The 23,587-nt window shown below is 45.2% G+C and overlaps 1 protein-coding gene across 2 annotated transcripts in view; it reads left to right on the top strand.

Moving 5' to 3' along the window:
* SPG11 (SPG11 vesicle trafficking associated, spatacsin) overlaps positions 1-23,587 on the top strand; it is a 573,976-nt gene that overhangs the window by 382,170 nt on the left and 168,219 nt on the right. For both annotated transcript variants that reach the window (XM_078682963.1, XM_078682964.1), the window contains exons 24-25: positions 967-1,075; positions 20,622-20,781. In XM_078682963.1, coding sequence (XP_078539089.1) covers positions 967-1,075; positions 20,622-20,781 — 269 coding nt within the window. The remainder of the gene's footprint in view (positions 1-966; positions 1,076-20,621; positions 20,782-23,587) is intronic.

The following is a 23,587-nucleotide window of genomic DNA, read 5'->3' as shown; positions in this document are numbered from 1 at the left end:
AATATCTTCGAGAAATGTGCAACAATTATAGCCCAAGAAGTAAACCAGCATTGGGAATGCCAATAGGTCTGCCTTTATAGGAATGTTGTATGGTAATGTGAACCATTACAAGTAAACAGCATTGAAATTGATGTGTATTTGAGTGGAAGCAAAGAACTGTAGAATACAAATAGTGTAGGTTAAAAGGTCAGATGACTGGTGCACGGTCAAGCCAGACCTGAAAATCCATGTAGGTTTATGAGTGCCCTCCTCCCATCGTTGCTTCTGAAAGAGAAAAACAACATACATTATCTATTTATCTAAGGCACATTAATAGCGTTGCAAACTCATGTGTGTGCCCTGAAAGTTCAAGCTCAGGCAGCTGGGCAAACAAACAAAATGATCACAACTGTGTGGAAGGCGAGCACTTCTGCCCCATCAAAACATGTACTCCTGGCTCCCAACATGCAGGCTGAGTTAAAGCCCCTCTCCTGGTAACTTTCACATAACTGCCTGATGACAGCTGTGCTATCAAGCCAAACCATGAAAACGTAAGGCCCACACAAAGTAAATAAAATGTGTAATATGTAATAGAAACATGAATCAGAAAAGAAGGAAATTAATGCAAGAGATAACAATATTTCCAAATAAAACAACGACACTCTGAAAAGAAACTGAGAGAAGAGGAAATAGTATTCGCATGCTTGCACCAATGCAAGAGAGCCTTGTACCGGAAGGGTACACCAGAGGAAATCACCTAGCATATTCACTAGGGAACCTCAGTGCTAAGGTGTTCCCAGAGGCAAGTGTAGCTCTGTCAAATAACATGATCTTTGCTGCATATTTACAAATTAATTAGCCAGAGAATTTAGGTTCTGATACATATTGTGGCCAAATTCAAGATCTCCCTACCCTGTGACTCAATCCTATTGATGAGACTTTGTATTTTACCTTGGATTATGTATATTCAAATTATATTCCTTACAGCCGAGAAGCTTTTAAAGTTGATAGAGTCGGAGCAGGAGGCAGCTCAAGAGCTACTGACATGGCTGGAGGATGCTTTCTGGGACACTCTTCGACGAGAGGATTTAGGCAGGTGAGGAAAGAGTGGATGATGGGTGCCGTTAAAAATAAGGGTGTTTATCCCAACAAGAATCTTCTTTAGGAGACCCATCATTAAGAGATATGGATGTTGCACCATCAAGGGCATGTGACATTAACAGCACTATCTCTGTTCGCGAATGCGCTAGGACTATTTTTTTTCTCTGACCTCAAAGTGAGAGAATTTATGTGGCATTCATGCTGGCTAACCGGGATGGGCATGAGGAAGGCTATACGATGTTATTTTTTTTCTAGTACACAGCAAATTTTAAATATCTGTAAATGAACTGCAGATATTTGAGAATATATTGGAATTTGTAAACCACAAATGATGCGAATTTTTTAGTAATTCTGACGTGTGTAAACAAATATTTTATTACGATCAACACACATCAAACACACTAGGTGATGACCCTTACACACATTATCGTTTGTGAGCTGTATACTTTTATCAGTAAAACTGTATGTGTGTGCAAATGTAATGGTCATTTCAGTTGAAGCTGTGTTGAATGTAATGGCTGTATGCTACATCACCATGCATGTTTCACTTCACCCCACTCCACTCTACTGTACGCCGCTCCACACTACACAATGCCACACTGCTTCACTGCAGTCTACACTGCTCCACTTCACTCTACACCTCTCTACTCTACATCACTTTACTCAATGCCAATGCTCACTATCCGAATCTACTCTACTATGCATCACTGCACTCTACACCACTCCATGCCACACTACTATGCAACCCTGCACTCTATGCCGCTGCAATCTTTGCCACTGCACTCTACTCTGTACCACTCCATTCTACGCCAGTGCACTCTATGCCTAGCCACTCTACATATGGGGAGAGGTGTGGTGCCGCGGCCAGGGCGACTGACGCTGGAATCTGGGGATCACGGTTCGATCCCCGGCTCCGGTGGCAGATTAGCCCAGCACCATGTGACTCTGGGCAATAGCTCGCTTAATCTTCCCGACGGCCCCCAGCGCCTAGAGACCCTTACGGGTGATTGTGCGCTTTACAAATGTGGACTTTACTTTACATGACTGGAATCTACTTTGCACTCTATGCCACTGAACTGTCCGGTGCACCAGTCCACTTTACTCTGAAATGATCTACTCTGCACCACTGCACTCTGCTCTGCACCACTCTGCTCTTCACTGCACTCTGCTCTTCACCACTGCACTCTGCTCTGCACCACTCTGCTCTTCACTGCACTCTGCTCTTCACCACTGCACTCTGCTCTGCACTACTCTGCTTTGCACCACTGCACTCTACACCAATGCACTCTACAGCATTTTACTCAAAACCAATGCACTCTACACCAATCTACTCTGCGCCACTGCACTCTACACAATGCACTGGCACAGGGAACATGTGCACTACTATTGAAACCTCGTCATTTTCCAGGCAAAAAGTGGGGGGCTAACCATGTCAAAAGAGGCACTTTATCACATCAGCACTGCAATCTCAGCCGCTGAACTCTACGCCACTCTTCTCTGCACCATTGCACACTATGCCACTGCACTCTACTCTGTACCACTCTACTGCACTCTATGCTAGTGCACTATACGTCACTACACTCTATGCCACTCCATTCTGCATCGCTCCACTCTACACCACTGCACTACGCCTTTCCACTCTAAGCCACTCTAATTTATTCTACGACACTGCACTCTGGCACTGCTTTCTATGCCACTGCACTTTATGCCATTGCACTCTATTCTGAAAACATTTACTCTACACCACTGCACTCTACTCCTCTGTGCGCCATTCCACTCTTTGCCTCTGCAAGCTACCCTGCGACACTCCACTCCACTTTATTTTACGTCACTGCACTCCACACCGCTGCACTCAGCGCCACTTTTCTCAACACCAATACCCTCTATGCCACTGCATTCTATACCTACCTACTCTGCACCACTGCACTCTTTGCCATTATACTCTACACTGCAACACTGTACGCCACTCTTCAGCATTGAACCCTGTCACTTTACTCTACAACTCTGCAACACTGCACTATCTGCCACTGAACTCTGACATTCTACTCTGCACTACTCTACACCACTGCACTCTGCCACTGCTGTGTACTCTGCACCACTCTACTGTATTCCACTTTACTGCACTCTCCGCCAATGCACTCTGTCACTACACTCTATACCACTCTAATCTTGTGTGCACCAGTGCACCCTATGCCACTGCAATCTACGCTAATGCACTCTACCCTGAGTGGAGTGGTTCAGTGTAGATGAACCACTCCACTCTTCTCTGAAACAATCTACTCTATGCCACTGCCCTCTATGCCACTCCACTGCACTCCATGCCACTCTACGCCACTACTGCGCCTTATGCCACTACTCTATGCCACTGCACTCCATCCTGCAATACTCCACTCTACCCTGCACCACTCACTCTTCACCACTTCACTTTACTCTAAAACAATCTACTCTACACCACTGCACTCCATACCACTAGTCTATACTGGTGTACTCTACCCTGCTCCCTTTACTCTGCACCACGCCACTTCACTCTACTCTGAAACAATCTACTCTACACCAATGCACTCCGCTGCACCATGCTGTGCCTCTCTACTCTACACCACTCTAGTCTACGCCACTGCTCTCTACACCACTCTAAAGCTCTGCACTGTAGGCCAGTGCACTCAACACCTATTGACTCAAAATTAATGTACTCTACACCAACTACTCTATACCACTGCACACTATGCTGCTATACTCTACAACTCTGTACTGCACTCTTTCACTCTACGTCACTGCACTCTATTCGACTCTGCGCCAATCTTCTCTGCGCCACCACACTCTGTCACTGCACTCTAGTCTTCACCACTCAACTTTTTGCCACTCTACTACACTCCACGCCAATGCACTCTATGCAGCTACACTTTGCATCACTGCACACCACTCTAATTTATTCTGCACCACTGCACTCCATGCCACTGCACCCTACACCGCTCCACTCTGCGTCACTCTACTCTATACCTCTGCACTCTATCCTGCACCACTCCACTCTTCCCTGCACCACTCCACTCCTCCCTGTACCACTCCACTCTTTGCCACATCACTCTACTCTGAAACAACCTACTCTGCGCCACTGCACTCTATGCCATTCTACTGCACGCTATGCCAAAACACTCTACACCAATACACTCAGCATCACTCCCTCCCACTGTAATCTATTCTGCACCACTGCGCTCCACCCCACTGCACTCTACACCACACCACTCTACTCCACCTCACTCTAACCTTCACCTTTACACTCTACGCCACTCTACTCCTCATGTCTGCGCTCTACGCTGCACCACTCCACTCCACTCTACCCTGCACTACTCCACTCTACACCACCTCACTCTACACCGCTGCACTCTATGGCACTGCAATCTACTCTTTACCACTTTAAGCCACTCTACTCCAATCCACTCTACACCGCTTTACTCAAAACCAATGCACTCAACACCACTGTATTTTATGCCATTTTGCTCTAGGCAACTCTACTCCACTCTATGACACTACACTCTAAGATACTCCACTCTATGATGCTTTCCTCCATTCTCCACTCCATGCCACTCTACAACACAACTCCACTCTGGTATGCTCTACGTAACTCCCTCTATGCCACTTAACTTCACCCTATTCTATGACACACTACTCCACTCTAATGCCACTCCATTCTATGACACTATATGCCACTCTACTCCAGTCTACGCCACTCTACTCCACTCTATGCAACTCTACTCTTAGGTAAACTATTCTGCTCTGGGCCACTCCACTCTACAACACTCTACTCCACTGTGGGCAGCACCCTCTGTGCCACTCCACTTTGCTCTACACCACTCCACGACACTCTGCCCTTCCACTCTACGACATTCTACTCCCTCAACGACACTCCATTCCATGACACTCTTCTTTACCCCACTAACTTTTAGCCATGCTAAACAGCAGCCACCCTGGTGTACAACATTGCTAAAAACATATTGGCAAAGTCAATAGCTCTTGCATACGTGAGACTTATTGTCTTTGTCAATGCTTGTTTTTAAAAGCAGCCCATTTCCATTAAGGAAGCACAGCTTCTTTAAAAAAAAATGTTTTGCAATATGTTCTTTGAGAATTTACTGTAGTTCCCCTGGACTTGGAGGGTCCCTTCCCTTTTGTGAGCAAGTTACCACACTTACCTGGACCTCTGTCTACTCCCCCAGAAACATTTTTTCACACTTACAAAAGGGGAAAAAGTACATGGGCGGTGGATCTCTTCCTTTTTGTGTGCAAGTTACCACATCACCTGGGGGTCAGTAACTTTTCAGTGGTATGTGTTTGGAATTATGGTCACAAACCATATCACTGCCCATGCCCATCTTAGCCGGGAAAAACTTTACCAACTCCTAAAATTAGTTTGGTACATGGTTAAAAATTCAAAAATGTTAACACAAAAATGTTTCGTTCATCTGGCTCCAAGAAGTATCAAGAATTTCACATTTTACAAAATATGCAAATTTTTTATTTGAATTCATATCTGGCGCCATGATAATATAATGTGTTCAGCCTTGACCCACTACACTACCCATATCCATCCCAGACTTATTCATGTAAAGTCATGGACATCATCAAGCGGGATGGCTGTGGCAAGAGGCTCAGAAGGAGCCAGCGCAGACTGAGATACTTCAGGCTGTCCGAACACCAGGGCTTAATTGATACAAAAATAGACACTGTCCCCATTGAGAGAAATCTGTTATGAACATAGAGGATTCCGAGAAGCACTCAGACCACAGCAGCGTTCTTCTCTGAGGAGAGGCCACTTAGGGCCTTGGCCCCCACTCAGAGTGTTTAGAGCACAATTCCTTATTTATCGTGATATGGATGCTAATCCTTCAGCATGCAAGAAAAGCAAGACCTGTGCGGTTTGAAAACAACACTGGGGCCGATTCACAGAACTAATCTGAGATAAAATTCTAAACTTACTACTTTCGGTATTCCGAGAAGGAAATTAGTAGTAGTTAAGTTAGGACTCCTAACCCAGATCTATTGACTGGGGGTGAATGTTTGATTTGCTCTGAAATTCCGTCCATCATCTGTGTGTCTTTGGCCGGTTCCAGGTCCTCACAGAGCCAGATTGTGTGTGGCACCGGCTGCAAATAGAACACTGTTCACAAAACACCACACATATGCGAGCTGGAGTCCATAGAAGCAGGTGAAGCCTACGTCGGAAGCGCAGTCAAGTTTTCTGATAGATAATGCCCCCTGACAAAAGGGAACTCTTGGAGTGGTGACCTTGGAGTACGGAGATGCTGCCACAGGGGAGTCTACTTTACAGGCTATAACTGTGACAGAAGGAGGGACAGCATTATGTATAATGACCAGTGTTAGATGAAAGAATATTACTCTTGATGGCACAGTTGGTCTAAAATTATGAAATGATGATGGTTAGTTTGCTTTGCACATACTTTGTACCTGTAGCCTTTTGACTGAATATGTTTTTGTTTGCCAATGAGAAAAGGAGGAGGACACTGTTTCTCCTAACGACTCCAGCTTTGTTGATGGGAGTTTTGACTGTAGGGCAGGAGCACAGAGGTAGATTTGTGGAAGTGGGCACACTCAAAGCAGGTCTTTGAGACCGCCTGGTACAAAAGTGTTGAAACTGTTAAGTGACAGATGTGAGGTATAGACACGGGGCAGTTCTGTCATATCTAAGACCTTGTGTGTTACGATAGCCGTCCTTCAGGAATTACACCCTATAGAACAGAGCTAAATTACACAAAAGATAGCAGGCCACTCTTACTTTGCTACTTATTTCTCCTGTGTCAGATTTTACAATATAATAGATATTTGGAGGAGATGCTACCCAGCCGATAGAGTTCAATCCTGTTACTCCACAATGCATAAAATACACAACAGGCTAGACTTTCTTCGAATTAGTAATTGAGGGTTGCCTAAATTTGCAGAAATTGACTATTTAGGCTGTTTTTTTGTGGGCTCTTTCGCCATTATGACAACATGTAATGGTGAGCATGGATACCGATGTGACTTGTATGAGAAGAAATACTATAGACCTTATTTTCACCTGACACAACACTGATGGAAACCAGCATCAGTAGCAACATGCTGTTATCTAGACTCCACAATAAATACAAAGAAGTCCAAGATGACCCACTGTCAGGCGAGAAATGAGGGCAAGTAAAATACCAGCGAGCGATGGCCTACCTGCAGAATGTTATCAATCATATATGGTACTGTTGGCAGACAAACATTTAAAGGTATTTCGGGAGGCACTAGAATCTGTTGTCTTGCTGCGTACGATGCAAGAGGCAGTGGTCCATTTGATAACCAAAACCAGGTAAAGATCCATTGAGCAATAGATTTTATAGGTCAGAATGAATGATACGTTTTGTAAAGGTACAATCCTTGCAGAAACGGAACAAGGTTCAGTGCACCTGGGACAATGTGGATTCATCCAACGTAGGAACATGGCTTGAAATTTGCTTTAAATTTACAGCACTTGATGCATCTATTGCATCAGCCCACTATAGCGGAGGGTCACTACCCACTGATACTGCTTGATGTAGAGATAGCATTCAGTATTATTGGCTGGCAACATATGACGGTAGTACTAACAAATATAGATTTTTGTACCAGTTAACTGGTATACAAAGAACGCATGACAAGAGTGAAGAAGGAGTGAATAGTGTCAGAGAGCTTGAAGGTGGAAAGGAAAATGAGACAGGGTTTCTGACTGCCTCCTTTACTGTTCACAGTTGCAGTCCAATCATTAGAAACAGAATAACATGCCACTAAGGTGCAATACGAGTATTGCAGGCAGTTTTAGAGGGACTGAAGGAGTTCATATAATTCTGGGTTTTGCTCCTGCTCTTGATTATGTTGTTTCCTAATGCTTTAATATACTGCAGAGCGAGATCTGCCCTATCCCAACAAATGGGTTAAAAGACTTTGGGGCACATGCATCAAGCAATTTTGCGATTGCAAACAGTGCGATTTCTTTTTTTTTTTTTTTATATTTTAAAGACCTTTATTGATCAACGTGTATAATACACAGCATTCGGCTTACAACCCATCAGGGCCAGCCGCGTATATCTGTACCTGCATGGTTATTAGTAAACGGACACAGCCTCAAGGCCGACAACCCTGAGGTCCGGCGGCGTGATTAATCCATTGTAGCATTTCACAATCATCCAAACATTTAGTAAAGTTGATGTATAGGTCTGTGAGTTTTTCTCTTTTGTATGTGAACCCGTAAGTACAGCGTTATTATAGCACTCATCAACTTCGTCAGATGGATAGTGGCCCGTTCTCACATATGTGTGTCATGCGGAAAAGTGTCAGCTAGGTCCGCCTTCCAAGAGGGCGTGGGGCAGCGGTGGTAGGAGATGAGGCTGCTCGGCATCCCAGGTGTGTCTGTGTGCGAGTATCTACACATCTTATCTTTCCTAATGCAAGTGGCGAATGTCTGTATTGGAATTCAGCTAGGATCACCTCGGCTATGGCTACTACTCTCAAAGGTCCCATGATGCAGTGTGTATCGTAACTAACTTCAAAGAACCTGGTCAAAAGGTGACGCAGGACCATCGCGCCAGTAAACTTCAAAACAATAACTGGGGGAGTATACTGTAAAGGGGGGGGGAGCGCGGGTAGATATAGCCATGTGTTCAGGTAGGGAAGTGCAGTGCCAGTGCGTCAGGAGCGGTCGAGTGGGTAGGTGGGCTGGAGACTATAGTGCGCGGTCCGCCTGCAAGTTAAGTAGACAAGGGGGGATCACCACCATAAGGGCGTGCCAAGTGAGGTAGTAAAGTACGGCGCACGTGGCAGCTCCCAGCAGGACTCCCGATAGTAGGTGGGTGTGTGGGGACGTGAGCGTGGGGGGGCGATGTTTACAACATTGTGAAACAGCCAGGCTTGCCGCATGTGCCTATCGGGACGTGGGAGTCGTGTAGGCAGCGATCAGTGTGGCGTATGTAATGGTGTAATGGTGCTTGGGCGCCGGGGAGGGGGGAAAAGGAAGATCATATGATTAGGGAGGGCTGCTAGGTGCAAACGCTTCTCATGGTGTCCACCGTAAGAAGGGGTATGGGGGAATAGCCTGTATCTCATTGCAAACAGTGCGATTCGCAAAAATTGGCCATTTGCGTTCGCAAAATGGCCTTTTTCTATGCATGAAAGTTTTTGGATTCGCAATGTAGGTAATCGCAATATCTTGCGATTACCTAAATTGCAAATGCATATAGGGAATCACAATTTACGATTCCCTAATGCACATGCAAGAAGCTTTTTCAAAATGCGAACTGTGCATTTTGGAAATGCTAATTAACATTAATTTGAGGTGCATGTTAACATACTTTGAAAAATGCACAAAACTGCTTTTTCGAAGTGCCATGTGGCACACATGGGGTATGTGTGTTCCTTACATGTGCACATTTGTTTGTTAGGGGTGCCTTGGGGGTCCTTACGCCCCCAGGCACCCTTCCGTCTGTATTACCTAATTTGCGATTACCAATTAGTTAATCGCAATGTAGGCAATGCATGACCATTGACACCTATGGGCCTTGGCCCATCGGAAATTATGGAGTCTCTATAACAAATATCGATCCATAATTCGGATTGCGATTCTTAAGGAATCGTAATTAGTAAATCGCTATTTGCACCCTTTATTGATTTAAAAAAAAAAATCTGTTTATTGATTTTCAATCACAAACAACATGCCCAGTAGTTAACTACATTCAGACAGGCTCTTCGGTCTCACTTTAGGTAAAGCATCCGGCATGTGATAGTACAGTCAAGGTAAAAGGCCACGACGAGTAATATACAATCGTTAATTAATGCTTAAGTAGCCCGATATCCTCATAGTAATAGCAAAATATCTAACTGCAACATAGGTATGCATGTGCTGTAGAGCTATATAGTATTAAATCAAACTACTCTACTCTCCCATGTCCCTCCTTCAACCCACCACTCTCACCGGCGTGTCACTTACCACAGTGTAATCTATCTCAATAACCGATTAGAGCAACATAATTATACAGGGCACCATACATACAACAGTATAGAAGAGCTTGACTATAGTAGGAAAAGGAGCACATTCATACGTTCCATGTCCTGTATTGGTGCAATCACCTACTAAATTCCATCTCCCGAATGCTCGCTCAATTCTGATCCAGAGTCCGCATCCACAGCCTTCAATTCTGTAACTAGGGCTTCCCACGCCCGGGCTGCATTCAGCGCCTTATCATTGTGGGATCTCTGGGCCTGTTGCAGGCGAATTATGCTCTCACTCCCTACCCATGTAAGCAATGCAGCCTTCCATCTAGCGAAACTAGGCCCTCCCGCACCCTTCCAGTGGATGGTGATTTCCCTTTTGGTGAGCACCAGTCCCAAATCCAGGAATTTACTTGTTATTTTGGTCTTACTAGTGTGGGGGAACCAATGTAATAGGCAGGTACCCTTGTCCAGAGTGATCTGCCGTTCCGTAATATTGCATAGTAATTCCATTACATCTTCCCAATATGTACCCAGTCGTGGACAATCCCATAGCATATGTAAAAGGCCCGCATCCACCAGCCTACAGCGGGGGCACTGCGCTATGTCTACATGAAAATATTGGTTGATCTTCGCTGGGGTGAGGTAGGCCCTGTGCAGTATGAAGAAATGAACCAATTGAAATCCGGCATTTCTAGTGCTCTTCCATGCCCTCTTAACTATCTGCGACCAGGTCAGGTCCGGTATGTCTCTATCAATATCTGTCGTCCATTGGTCACGTAGTTTCTGCAGCGGCTGCGATCCCTCCCCAAGCATACGTCTATATAAACAGGTGACAGCCTTATAGGTGCCCGCTGCCATTACCACATATTGACACACTGAGCTCACTGGCGGTTCCGACAGGCCCCCACCCCAGTACTTTTGTATGGCAGCTATCAGGGCTGTATGGATTAAGTAGTGTCCCCGCGGGAGCCCGAATCTCTCCTGCAACTCACCATAGGGTAATAAAGTGCCATCGTCTTACAGGTACCTGTAGTCCAAGAGACTCCCACTCCGCGAGGGCCAACCAATCCTCGCCGTGCGGAAGGGCGGTACACATACCCAAGGGTATCTCTTGGGCATAAGGGCGCCACATCTTGACTCTATGATGATAACGTTTCCAGCAAAGCCTCCGAGTGCGTTCCTCAATGGACAGTGAGTTCATATGTAATTTCTGCTGGAGTATGATAAACAACAGCACATGCCGAGGTACATCTGGTTCATAGTCTCTTTCAGGGCTTCTGAATTCCAGCACCACCGCTTGGGTAAGCCCTTGAAATTGTGCGGCCAGATAATATAACTCGAAGTCAGGGACTGCAAGTCCCCCCTCCGCTCTCGGGCACGTTAATGTATCGAGTGCTACTCTCCGTCTCCCGCTTCCCCAGATGAAACCACCCACCATAGACCAGAGCTGTCTAAATAAGGAGGCGGGTATCCACACCGGCAACGTTCAGAAATAATAAAGTAGCCAGGGAAATGCTACCATCTTCAGTAAGGCCACACGACCTGCCACTGATAAAGGCAAAGTTCCCCAAAACTGCATGTTATTCTTGAGGCTTCGCATTGCCCGGCCAATGTTACCATCCAGTAGGTATTCCTGGGTATGATAAATATGTGTCCCTAAATATTCGCACCCTTTATTGATGCATTGCATTTTGCTATTCCCAAATAGCAAATTCTTAAAAATCGCTATTTGGTAATCGCAAAAATGAAGAATGCCCCTTACAGTGTCTTATGTGTTAAAAGATAAATGCAGGATTCTACCAAACGACATGGTCATGTATAAATATAAGGACATGTTGAGAATGATCTGGAATGTATTGGCCAGGCTGCATATAGCTATTCTGGGACTACCCACTTGAAACAGTGTCTGCTGGGAATAGTCATACCAAAGATGGGGAAATTAAAATATAAATTTGCCACACTTGGACGGTTCTAGCAAAACTTAGAATAGCTGTTCACTGGCTTCAACAGTTCAAGCCATGACTGACATTCTGGCTGAAAGACATTCAGGAGTGGGCTTCCCCAGAAGAACTTTGTCATTCATTTTCTTAAGTTTTACGCAAATTGGTGGAGGATCTAGCGGACTCGAGTATTGCTCCAGATCCTGGTGGACCTGCCGGATAACAGGCCAAAATTAAAACACTTAATAGCTGCAACTGGGCAAAGTTGTTTTTCTTCAAGAGTCTGTAATATGGAGAGGAATAGAGATGTGTTAAAAAGAAAGATCATGTTTAGTACACCCTGAACACACTAGACTCCAGTAAAACTGTTAGTGAAGTTCCCTTTGGGTCTTTGTTATTACGATCTATGGGGTGTTGTAAGCAACACAGCAGCAGACATGAGAGACTGGGATAGGGTGGGATCTGGTTGGCTACCATGCTCTTGTGTTATCACTAAAGAAGATTAATGTGATAAAATAATTTCCAATGGTGATTGGCCATCTCTCTGTTGTACTAGAATGTGCTGTAACAAATACCAGTATATCCTATTCTTTTCAAACTTCTCTGTATGCACACAATTTGCTTATATTAAAAACGAAAAAATTAGGTTAGATGAAAACACATGGTCACCCGTCTCTAGCCTTGATTTACCTTGATTCTCTCTCTGTAGCATGCCGTAGATTGTATCTTGCCAACAAAAAGTTTTGTTTACCGTCAAGACCACATGAAGAAATATCTCCATTCTCTCCCTCAACCCTATCTTAGTTTCCTTATTCCCATCAACTCTATATCCCTCACAGTGACACAATTTATTAAGCACATAAGCCTGGATGACAGTACACACATTCAAAGTCCAGACCCACGGCACATGGAACTCCCATTATAACTACCCGAGGAAGAGGTTTGCACCTGTTGCAGTGGTGACCTAAAGACAAGTCATTTCCAGATAACATTCTGAACAATCACTGAGGCTATTAACTGCTACTTTCCTGCCTTGCTCCTCTCTTCTATCCTCTCCTCCCCATACCCTCTTCCCTCTTAAGCTTTGATAGGCACCTTTTGAAATCTGGACGTCTTAGTACAAAGGCAAAAAATACTTAAACAAGTTAAAAACGTGAACACAGAACATTTCTTTTGGTGGGTCGATAAATAAATACAAAGCCTTAGCAGTCGTATGTACAGAAAATCTTCAAAAGAGGGGTCTCAGCCACTTATGTCGATATAATAACAAGGCAGGACATATAAATAAAACATGTTTCAAATCCTGACTTCCATGTTTACATAAGTGACATGTGCTAAATATACTGTGTCATTTAGATGTTACAATATTTAACTGAATAATATTTAGACTAATTAGTGTCCAGAGGCGTCTAATCCCATGGGCCATATTCCATGCATTGTCATATAAAAAAAGAGAAAGTAAAAAACTTGGGAATAATCATAGACAAAACATTGTCGATGCGTTCTCAGATCCAATATCTTTCTGGTGCATGCTTCGGTATACTCCGAATGCTAAAATAAAATCTGCTGCTTCTACCGCAAGAGAGAGTAGGATTGTCGTGCAGTCTCTTGTGTGACTATGTCAACTGCATGTACCTTGGTCGTTCTAAATCCTTGACGTAGTGTTTGCAAGTTGTTAAAAACGCGGCAGCCACAGCCATTGTGAGATCAAGACCTAGAGCTAGTATGACCCCAATACTTAAATCTTTACACTGGCTCCGCGTTAAAGAGCAGATTGACTTTAAGGTTATGACCATCTTTTTTAAAGACCACAATCCAAGGAGTCAACACAAGATTATCACATCCGATTTGGGTGATAAAGAAAGCCCTCACACACTGACCTAGTCAGTGTCATGCTTCATCATCGGGCCCCACCGAAAGAGGCCGAATGCCTCTTCGGTGTGCTACGACGCCAGAAAGACTGCGGAGCTGGTTTTGTGTGTGGAGGGCGTGCTCTTGTTTACAGTGAAATATTAAAAGTGCCTAAAAAAAGGGTATCGAAAAAAATTATTTTAATAAATGATCCCTGAGGCACAAAGTAAAGAGTATTACGTGTCTGTATTTACATGCCAAGGTTCAAGATTGGTAAAATACAGAATATACTCAGTTTCTTTTAGTCAACATGTTTCAGCCATAAGGGTGGTATATTACCGTGGCATTCTTCAGGACTATACCCCGGCGGTATGGGCTCTCTAATCACCCACCCTGACCTGGGGACGTGAAAGTGAAAATAAAGAGTGAAAAAAGTGCATAAAAATATTGGAAGAGTAAAATACTCGATTCCAAAAAAATACTCCGTAAATTTGGAGTGTCACTGCACCTGTAAAGTGAAAAAACAGACAAACAGAAGACAAACATGAACATTGTTAATATGAGCCTTCCTGAGTAGTCATAGTGCTCCATGATGTGTGGCTCAAGTGGTGTTCCCAAAGTAAACATAGATTTTATGCACCATCCAAATAGCCCCTAGAGGATGATAGCAAATAGCTCTGGGAAGTGATGTGCTAGAGGTGTGCTATTTACAAGACAAACGATTAAAAATGAGGGATTAAAAACGCGAATGCGTGTACTCCTTATGAAGGGATCAATGGACCTAAAGGTCTGTGCCCCTCAAGTTGGTAATAGAAGGTATAACTCTCACTTTCAAAAGGGGCGCTACTAGCACCATGGGTCTCGGGAGGGGGTCGGAGCGACCTGGCACATCCTAAAAATAGAGAAATGGTACAATTGCAAAGCCTGTACACGAGCAGATACGTAGCTCTATTGGCAGAAGGAGCAGCGGTCTTGGTTTCGTGGTTACTCACGCCCTCAGCACTCTCGACCCGCTGATAAACCTTGTTGTGGCGTCAAATCCGGACCCCGAGGATAGAAAGACGGGGCCGGTAAACCTGTTTTTAAACAGAACGGTCGCGTGTGCGACCTGTTTCCGGGTGGGCGTGTCTAGCCGAGAAAGAGGCTTGGAACGCACACGCCCACCTCGGAGGGCCCCGTCTTGTTCAGAGCGAGGCTTGAATGTCGGCTGGAGACGTCCACGCCCACCTAGTCTTGTGTAGAACGAGGCTTGAAAGTCGGCTGGGCTATTAGGGACAAGTAGCGCAGTAGCGCTAGTGCTAATGCCATAAGTATTAGTAGACACAGAGCTGAAGCTGCTTGTCATTATTTCAGTATTAATAAAATTAATAAAAATTAATCTATATTGGAGGCAATAGGCTGTACCTGGGAGCATAAACTAATGGTAAGGACTGATCTGTGTGAGCATGGCTAGTCATTAGTGTGAATCACAGGAAAACGGAATGACTGTTTATAGGCAGGCAGAAAAATACCCAGTAATGGTTGGAATGGTATACCAGAGATAGTGATACTTATTTCAAGATAATACTGAGCTCCACGGAATATCATCGTTGAGCCCATTGACGTTGGTGCCCAAACGATACACCCAACGTTGCTCCATTTCAAAAAGTCTACTGGTAATGTTGGTTGTACCCTTCACTTCTTCGATTACCGTCCACCTCATGTCATTCGTAGTATGGTTACTGTCCAAAAAGTGGCGGCTCAATTTAGTGGTTAGTTTTTTGCATCGGACATTGCTCCGATGCTCGCAGATGCGTTGTTTTATTCTGCGCGTTGTCATGCCAACATACCGTAGCTGGCATGGACACGTGATCAAATACACCACAATCATGGTGTTACAGTTAGTATGTTCCCTTTGGGTCCATACTTTGCCTGCTTCAAGTGAAAGAGTTTTAGTTGCCTCTGTCAGGTGGCAGACACTACAATTGGAGCACGGGAAATGCCCCACAACTTTGGGCATACCCCAAGCGCTGGTGACTGTCGGTGTGGGTTCAGAGACTTTTTCTTTAGGACGGGTGTGCACCAGAGCGTCTTTTAGACTACGACCTTTTTTAAAAGAGAAAAGAGGTTTCTCCCAATTCTCCCTGTAAGAGGTCAGAATATTCCAATGTTTATTGATGGATTTTTTCATCATGTTAGGCAAACTGCTATATGTTGTCACACACGTGAGGGGTATTGTTCTCTGGTTGATGACTTTCTCCTCTAGTAGTGCCTCTCTTGGTTGGTTCCTCGCTCTCTTGAAACCTTTGCTCAGGATAGGTGCCGGATATCCTCTGTCTTTCAATTTCCCAGTGAGGCTTAGGGACTGTTCTTTGAAGTCCGAAAGGGAGGTGCAATTGCGCCTAAGTCTCAAAAATTGCCCATAGGGGAGGTTTTCCTTCAAAGGGCGCGGATGAAAGCTACTGAACTCTAGGAGGTTGTTTTTTGCAGTAGGCTTATGATGTGTCTTAGTCCTAAGGCCAGTTCCTTGCACCGAGATCTCAACATCAAGGAAGACAATCTCAGATCTACTCTTGGTGTTAGTAAACCGCAGATTCCGGTCTAGAGTGTTAATCCAGTTAAGGAATAGATCTAGATCTCAACATCAAGGAAGACAATCTCAGATCTACTCTTGGTGTTAGTAAACCGCAGATTCCGGTCTAGAGTGTTAATCCAGTTAAGGAATAGATCTCGGAATAGATCGAGATCTATTCCTTAACTGGATTAACACTCTAGACCGGAATCTGCGGTTTACTAACACCAAGAGTAGATCTGAGATTGTCTTCCTTGATGTTGAGATCTAGATCTATTCCTTAACTGGATTAACACTCTAGACCGGAATCTGCGGTTTACTAACACCAAGAGTAGATCTGAGATTGTCTTCCTTGATGTTGAGATCTCGGTGCAAGGAACTGGCCTTAGGACTAAGACACATCATAAGCCTACTGCAAAAAACAACCTCCTAGAGTTCAGTAGCTTTCATCCGCGCCCTTTGAAGGAAAACCTCCCCTATGGGCAATTTTTGAGACTTAGGCGCAATTGCACCTCCCTTTCGGACTTCAAAGAACAGTCCCTAAGCCTCACTGGGAAATTGAAAGACAGAGGATATCCGGCACCTATCCTGAGCAAAGGTTTCAAGAGAGCGAGGAACCAACCAAGAGAGGCACTACTAGAGGAGAAAGTCATCAACCAGAGAACAATACCCCTCACGTGTGTGACAACATATAGCAGTTTGTCTAACATGATGAAAAAATCCATCAATAAACATTGGAATATTCTGACCTCTTACAGGGAGAATTGGGAGAAACCTCTTTTCTCTTTTAAAAAAGGTCGTAGTCTAAAAGACGCTCTGGTGCACACCCGTCCTAAAGAAAAAGTCTCTGAACCCACACCGACAGTCACCAGCGCTTGGGGTATGCCCAAAGTTGTGGGGCATTTCCCGTGCTCCAATTGTAGTGTCTGCCACCTGACAGAGGCAACTAAAACTCTTTCACTTGAAGCAGGCAAAGTATGGACCCAAAGGGAACATACTAACTGTAACACCATGAATGTGGTGTATTTGATCACGTGTCCATGCCAGCTACGGTATGTTGGCATGACAACGCGCAGAATAAAACAACGCATCTGCGAGCATCGGAGCAATGTCCGATGCAAAAAACTAACCACTAAATTGAGCCGCCACTTTTTGGACAGTAACCATACTACGAATGACATGAGGTGGACGGTAATCGAAGAAGTGAAGGGTACAACCAACATTACCAGTAGACTTTTTGAAAAGGAGCAACGTTGGGTGTATCGTTTGGGCACCAACGTCAATGGGCTCAACGATGATATTCCGTGGAGCTCAGTATTATCTTGAAATAAGTATCACTATCTCTGGTATACCATTCCAACCATTACTGGGTATTTTTCTGCCTGCCTATAAACAGTCATTCCGTTTTCCTGTGATTCACACTAATGACTAGCCATGCTCACACAGATCAGTCCTTACCATTAGTTTATGCTCCTAGGTACAGCCTATTGCCTCCAATATAGATTAATTTTTATTAATTTTATTAATACTGAAATAATGACAAGCAGCTTCAGCTCTGTGTCTACTAATACTTATGGCATTAGCACTAGCGCTACTGCGCTACTCGTCCCTAATAGCCCAGCCGACTTTCAAGCCTCGTTCTACACAAGACTAGGTGGGCGTGGACGTCTCCAGCCGACATTCAAGCCTCGCTCTGAACAAGACGGGGCCCTCCGAGGTGGGCGTGTGCGTTCCAAGCCTCTTTCTCGGCTAGACACGCCCACCCGGAAACAGGTCGCACACGCGACCGTTCTGTTTAAAAACAGGTTTACCGGCCCCGTCTTTCTATCCTCGGGGTCCGGATTTGACGCCACAACAAGGTTTATCAGCGGGTCGAGAGTGCTGAGGGCGTGAGTAACCACGAAACCAAGACCGCTGCTCCTTCTGCCAATAGAGCTACGTATCTGCTCGTGTACAGGCTTTGCAATTGTACCATTTCTCTATTTTTAGGATGTGCCAGGTCGCTCCGACCCCCTCCCGAGACCCATGGTGCTAGTAGCGCCCCTTTTGAAAGTGAGAGTTATACCTTCTATTACCAACTTGAGGGGCACAGACCTTTAGGTCCATTGATCCCTTCATAAGGAGTACACGCATTCGCGTTTTTAATCCCCCATTTTTAATCGTTTGTCTTGTAAATAGCACACCTCTAGCACATCACTTCCCAGAGCTATTTGCTATCATCCTCTAGGGGTTATTTGGATGGTGCATAAAATCTATGTTTACTTTGGGAACACCACTTGAGCCACACATCATGGAGCACTATGACTACTCAGGAAGGCTCATATTAACAATGTTCATGTTTGTCTTCTGTTTGTCTGTGTTTTTTCACTTTACAGGTGCAGTGACACTCCAAATTTACGGAGTATTTTTTTGGAATCGAGTATTTTACTCTTCCAATATTTTTATGCACTTTTTTCACTCTTTATTTTCACTTTCACGTCCCCAGGTCAGGGTGGGTGATTAGAGAGCCCATACCGCCGGGGTATAGTCCTGAAGAATGCCACGGTAATATACCACCCTTATGGCTGAAACATGTTGACTAAAAGAAACTGAGTATATTCTGTATTTTACCAATCTTGAACCTTGGCATGTAAATACAGACACGTAATACTCTTTACTTTGTGCCTCAGGGATCATTTATTAAAATAATTTTTTTCGATACCCTTTTTTTAGGCACTTTTAATATTTCACTGTAAACAAGACCACGCCCTCCACACACAAAACCAGCTCCGCAGTCTTTCTGGCGTCGTAGCACACCGAAGAGGCATTCGGCCTCTTTCGGTGGGGCCCGATGATGAAGCATGACACTGACTAGGTCAGTGTGTGAGGGCTTTCTTTATCACCCAAATCGGATGTGATAATCTTGTGTTGACTCCTTGAATTGTGGTCTGTATAGATTACGCTTAGATTGATCAAGTGTTTGATCTGACCTCTCTTTTCTTGTTTTTGCATAACTAACCGGGGACTAAGAGAGTGCCTCATTCTCCCTACCTCTCCTTTTGTTGTTAAACATCTTTTTTAAAGCCTTCCACAAGGTTGGAGCTGGGTACTTAATTAAACGAGCTAACCATTACTCTACATCCAGACCCTTGCATTCTTCTAATGCTAATCTGGCAATTGTGCCCAAAACACCTACTGGCAGTAGATCTTTCGGCTTTCTGGGTGTAAAACTATAGACTAGCCTGCCGAAAACTCTGAGGTTTGACACAAACTTACTTTCTTTTAGAAAGAATCTGAAAACATGGCTATTTAATCAATAATTGGCTTCTTCCACTCATTCCTCCGCGCTGTCCATTCACCAGGACACTCTAGCTTGAGTAGCTATGCGCTCTATTAAATACTGGATTTCATTTAATTTCATTCATTTCAATTCATATGCAGTTGATCATGCTTTGAAATAGGATGCCACATTCCTCTTTGTATGTGTTTTTTAACCACTCGCCAGTCTTACCATGGATGTGAATCACTAGTGGCAAAGTAAGTGCCACTCTTATGATTACCCAAGGTCTTGGCAAACAGTGAAGAAAATGTCTGACTCTAGCGTGTAGACTCTGGGCAGTCAAGCGGTTAAGTACACAAAATTAGGACTCTGTCTGCAAAGCTTTATCAAATCTTTCATCTATTTTTATAAAGAAAGGTGGCCGCCGTGCAAATGCTGACACTGGAATTTTGTGCCAAATTGTGTTATTCCTGTGCACCGTTTGGCAATTAATGACCTTGTTGTTTTAATCCTATGGCTTTCTTTGAAAATCTGTAACCATATCTCTGGTGTCAAGACGCTTGTGGCATGCCTGAATCCAACATCCCAAGCAATATAAACAAAAGACTCTCAAGCACTTGTAAAATACTCTATTGTATGACCTAACATGTTCCAGTAAAAAAATACATTCTTTATCGCATATGGCTAATCATGTTGTTTTCAGATTTGACTGTACTGTTTGCAGTGACATCAGGCAGATTGGTATGAATTCTACGCTTGATGAGAGAAAAATATTTTCACAATTAAAGTAACAATCTAAACTTTACTTTGGTGCTGCAGCAGGTCTATCCGATCTGTGCTTTGTGTGTTAGAGGAATGGCCGCATCTGGGAATGAGGTGGCTAATATATCAAAGATTTTTGGTTACGGTGCACGTTCAATTTCTTTCTCTTTTTTTGCTCTAGTTCCTCAGGGGAGGTCTGCTTGCAATGGTCTTTGGTGATGAAATTCTGTAGGCTTCATGGCCTGAAGCCCAGCATCTCTTTTCTGCAAGACTGCGCCAAGTCTAACAACTGGCTCCAGTTCATCGTCCAGTCCCAGATCCACAGACACCAACCTGAGGAGGTAAGGTAATACAGGGAATACAATTGACGCGCTGGGACATAGTCAAAGGAAAAGCCATTGGCTGTGATGCATATTCGACATCAGAACTTTTTAGATTATTGGGTACACACTCTTGGTTCAGGAAGAAAGGCACTCCTATACAGCACAAGGTCAGTCCATGTGCCTGCTGTGTAAGGTGGTTTCTGTAGAATAGGACTTTACATTAGGAAGTGATGCCGTGTTTGTTGTGGTATACAGTGTGTATTGGGCAGTCTGTTACGTGAAGTACATTTTGTGGCATCAGTGTGTATTGTAATGTGCTGTAGGTGTTTCGTTGTGTGTTGCATGTAGCAATTTTATAGCATCTCTGTATTATTTTCCCGCTCTTCCATGTCCCTTCCCTCCTGCCCCTTTTGCTGCCGTCTTTCTCAGGCACCAAGTGTACCCTAAAAAAAGCATGTTGCTGTTGGATTCTTAATGCATCCAAATTAGACATTAGACTTAGTCCTCGGGATAACCTCTGGGATATGTGTATGTCTACAGTTTTGCTGGCTAATTGGTATGTGTTCTCTGTCCTAGCACCCTTCTAATCTAAATACCTCTTCCTCGACCCATGACAAAATGCTTACCCTCCCCATGTCTGGAGTCTAACGAGCCACTACCTCTATTCCAAAGGACTCCCTCCTATCACTTTGCACCTAATAAGACATCTTCTCTGACTCTTAGGTCCCTCCCAGCACTTTGCTCTCCATTGACAGTATATGATCATATCTGTTAGAGACTTCTAGCTGCAGATTCCTTACCTTAGAATTATCCCCAGTTGTCAGATTGGATCTAGAAAATGTTCTTGAGCAGTACAACTGTGCGCTGATAGGTGGCATTGTTTGGCTCTGCGTGGCGTCGTTGGTGGCATCTGTGCCAGAAGTGACATGTGCGGTGCCGATACAAGAGCCACCCCGGTGCGCTGACATCACTTCTTTTCTTTCTGCACCAGTCAACACCGATCCAGAGAAAACTTCCCACAGTCATTTTTTGACTGACCTGTCGAAGTTGTTTGAGATCTTTCTCCTGGTGTCCACTAGTAAAGCTGGCTTCCTTCGCTGCTACGCCTATCACAGATGGATGCCTTTGGTGCGTGGAGCGCAACCACAACCTGAAGACCTGCGTCGACTGCCGCCCCATTCACCCTAAGGTCTTTAGGGAGCAGGCCCTCAAGCTCCTTGCCGCACAACTTTCGACGCTGCAACGGTCTTGATCCCAGTTGAGAGGAAGGTCCCGGGATTGGTCTCGGAGCCATCAATCTTCATTGGTGTCGAAGCTGTCTGTGCTTTTGGGTAAGTCCCACAAGAAAAAGAAAAGGAAGAAGTCAAGGAGGTCTTCGACTTCACCCTGTTTGCCAAAGTCATCCAGCAAGATGAGGGAGCGTTGTCATTCAAGGTCTGGCTTCATGGTTGACCCTGTGACTCTGCCAGCTCCATACCTCTCTGAGTTTCCGGAAGCCGAAGCGACCCCCGGCCAACTCAGCAACTTTTATGAGGCCATGCACATCATGTTTGGTGGCTCATCCACTGATGGCGCGCCTACGGGCCCGCATGCTCAGGATTGGACCCATGGTTCCCCGTCGGCGGGTCAGGCCCCTTGGATCCCCAAAAGGATCCGGACCAGAGCTAGTTGTACTTTTTCAACCTTCCCTGATACCATTCCCGATGTCAATGCTCCCGGCACGGTCACCCCCATTCTCATCCCTGACTCTGACACAGAGCCAGAGGGGCGTCACCCGACGCCCACTCCGGCACTGACGGGAGCCTTGCCTTCCAGGCCAGAGCCTGAGCCCTGTTCCTACAGGCTAGAGCTTGGGAAAGATTGGGATCGGCCCATGGACCCTGAGGAATACCAGCCCCTAGACCCCAACATGGACTGATCTGAGGAATTGGTGGACACCAGTAGACTGGACACTTCCACAGATACTGGCATGTCCTCTCCTCCTACCGTGGCTACAGAGGAGGAAGCTTCTTTTGCTGTGGTGGTGATAAGGGCAGCTGAGGTCCTGGCTAACATTTTGAAGAGGTGCTTCAGCTGGGAGGGACCCCCTCGGAACAGCTTCTCCCTTTTAATGAAGCCCTTACGGACGTCCTACTTGGGACCTGGTCCAAGCCCAGCACAGGGGTTTGTGTGAACACGACTATCGCCTTACCCCTTTTGACCCTTTATTTCCTCATGCAACCCCCTACCCTGGGGAGCTTGGCGGCCCAAGCCTCCACTTCCTGTGGAAACCCTTGTGCATTCCCTACCACTCCACCTTATAGGGATTCCAAGAGGCTGGACACCTTAGGAAAGCAAATGTTGTCTTCCACCAGCCTGGCCTTGTGGGCCAGTGCACTGTTGAATTCAGTTGTGCAGGTGCTGCCCATGCTCTCAGAGGAGGCCTGGGCCATACTCTCCCAAGCTATGGCAGACAGGAGAGATACAGCCAAATTCAATATCAGAAGTGGGCTGGACGTGTCCAACTCTCAAGGTAGAGTGGTTTCTTTGTCGGTGACCGTACGACGATACTCCTCTAAGAATGATTGTTTTTTCCGGGGATGCCCCTTGTTAATGGACATGCCCTTTGATGGCGCCCATCAAAGGGAGGCAAGGTGGACTCAGAGCTGGGGCACATCAAGGATAGCAGAGCTCCGGCCAGGTCCTCGGGCCTTGCCATGGCCCCCCACCAACCCCAGTCTGCCTTTCGCTCCTTTCGTGGCCACGGAAGAGGCTTACAGCTGCATTCTTACCCACCCTTCCACCTCAGCACGCAAGCCCGCCAGCCTCTGCATGCCCGAGGATG

The sequence above is a fragment of the Lissotriton helveticus genome, chromosome 3_1 (assembly GCF_964261635.1).
Source record: "Lissotriton helveticus chromosome 3_1, aLisHel1.1, whole genome shotgun sequence".
Lineage (NCBI taxonomy): Eukaryota > Metazoa > Chordata > Amphibia > Caudata > Salamandridae > Lissotriton > Lissotriton helveticus.
This window is presented reverse-complemented; position numbering and strand designations above follow the sequence as displayed.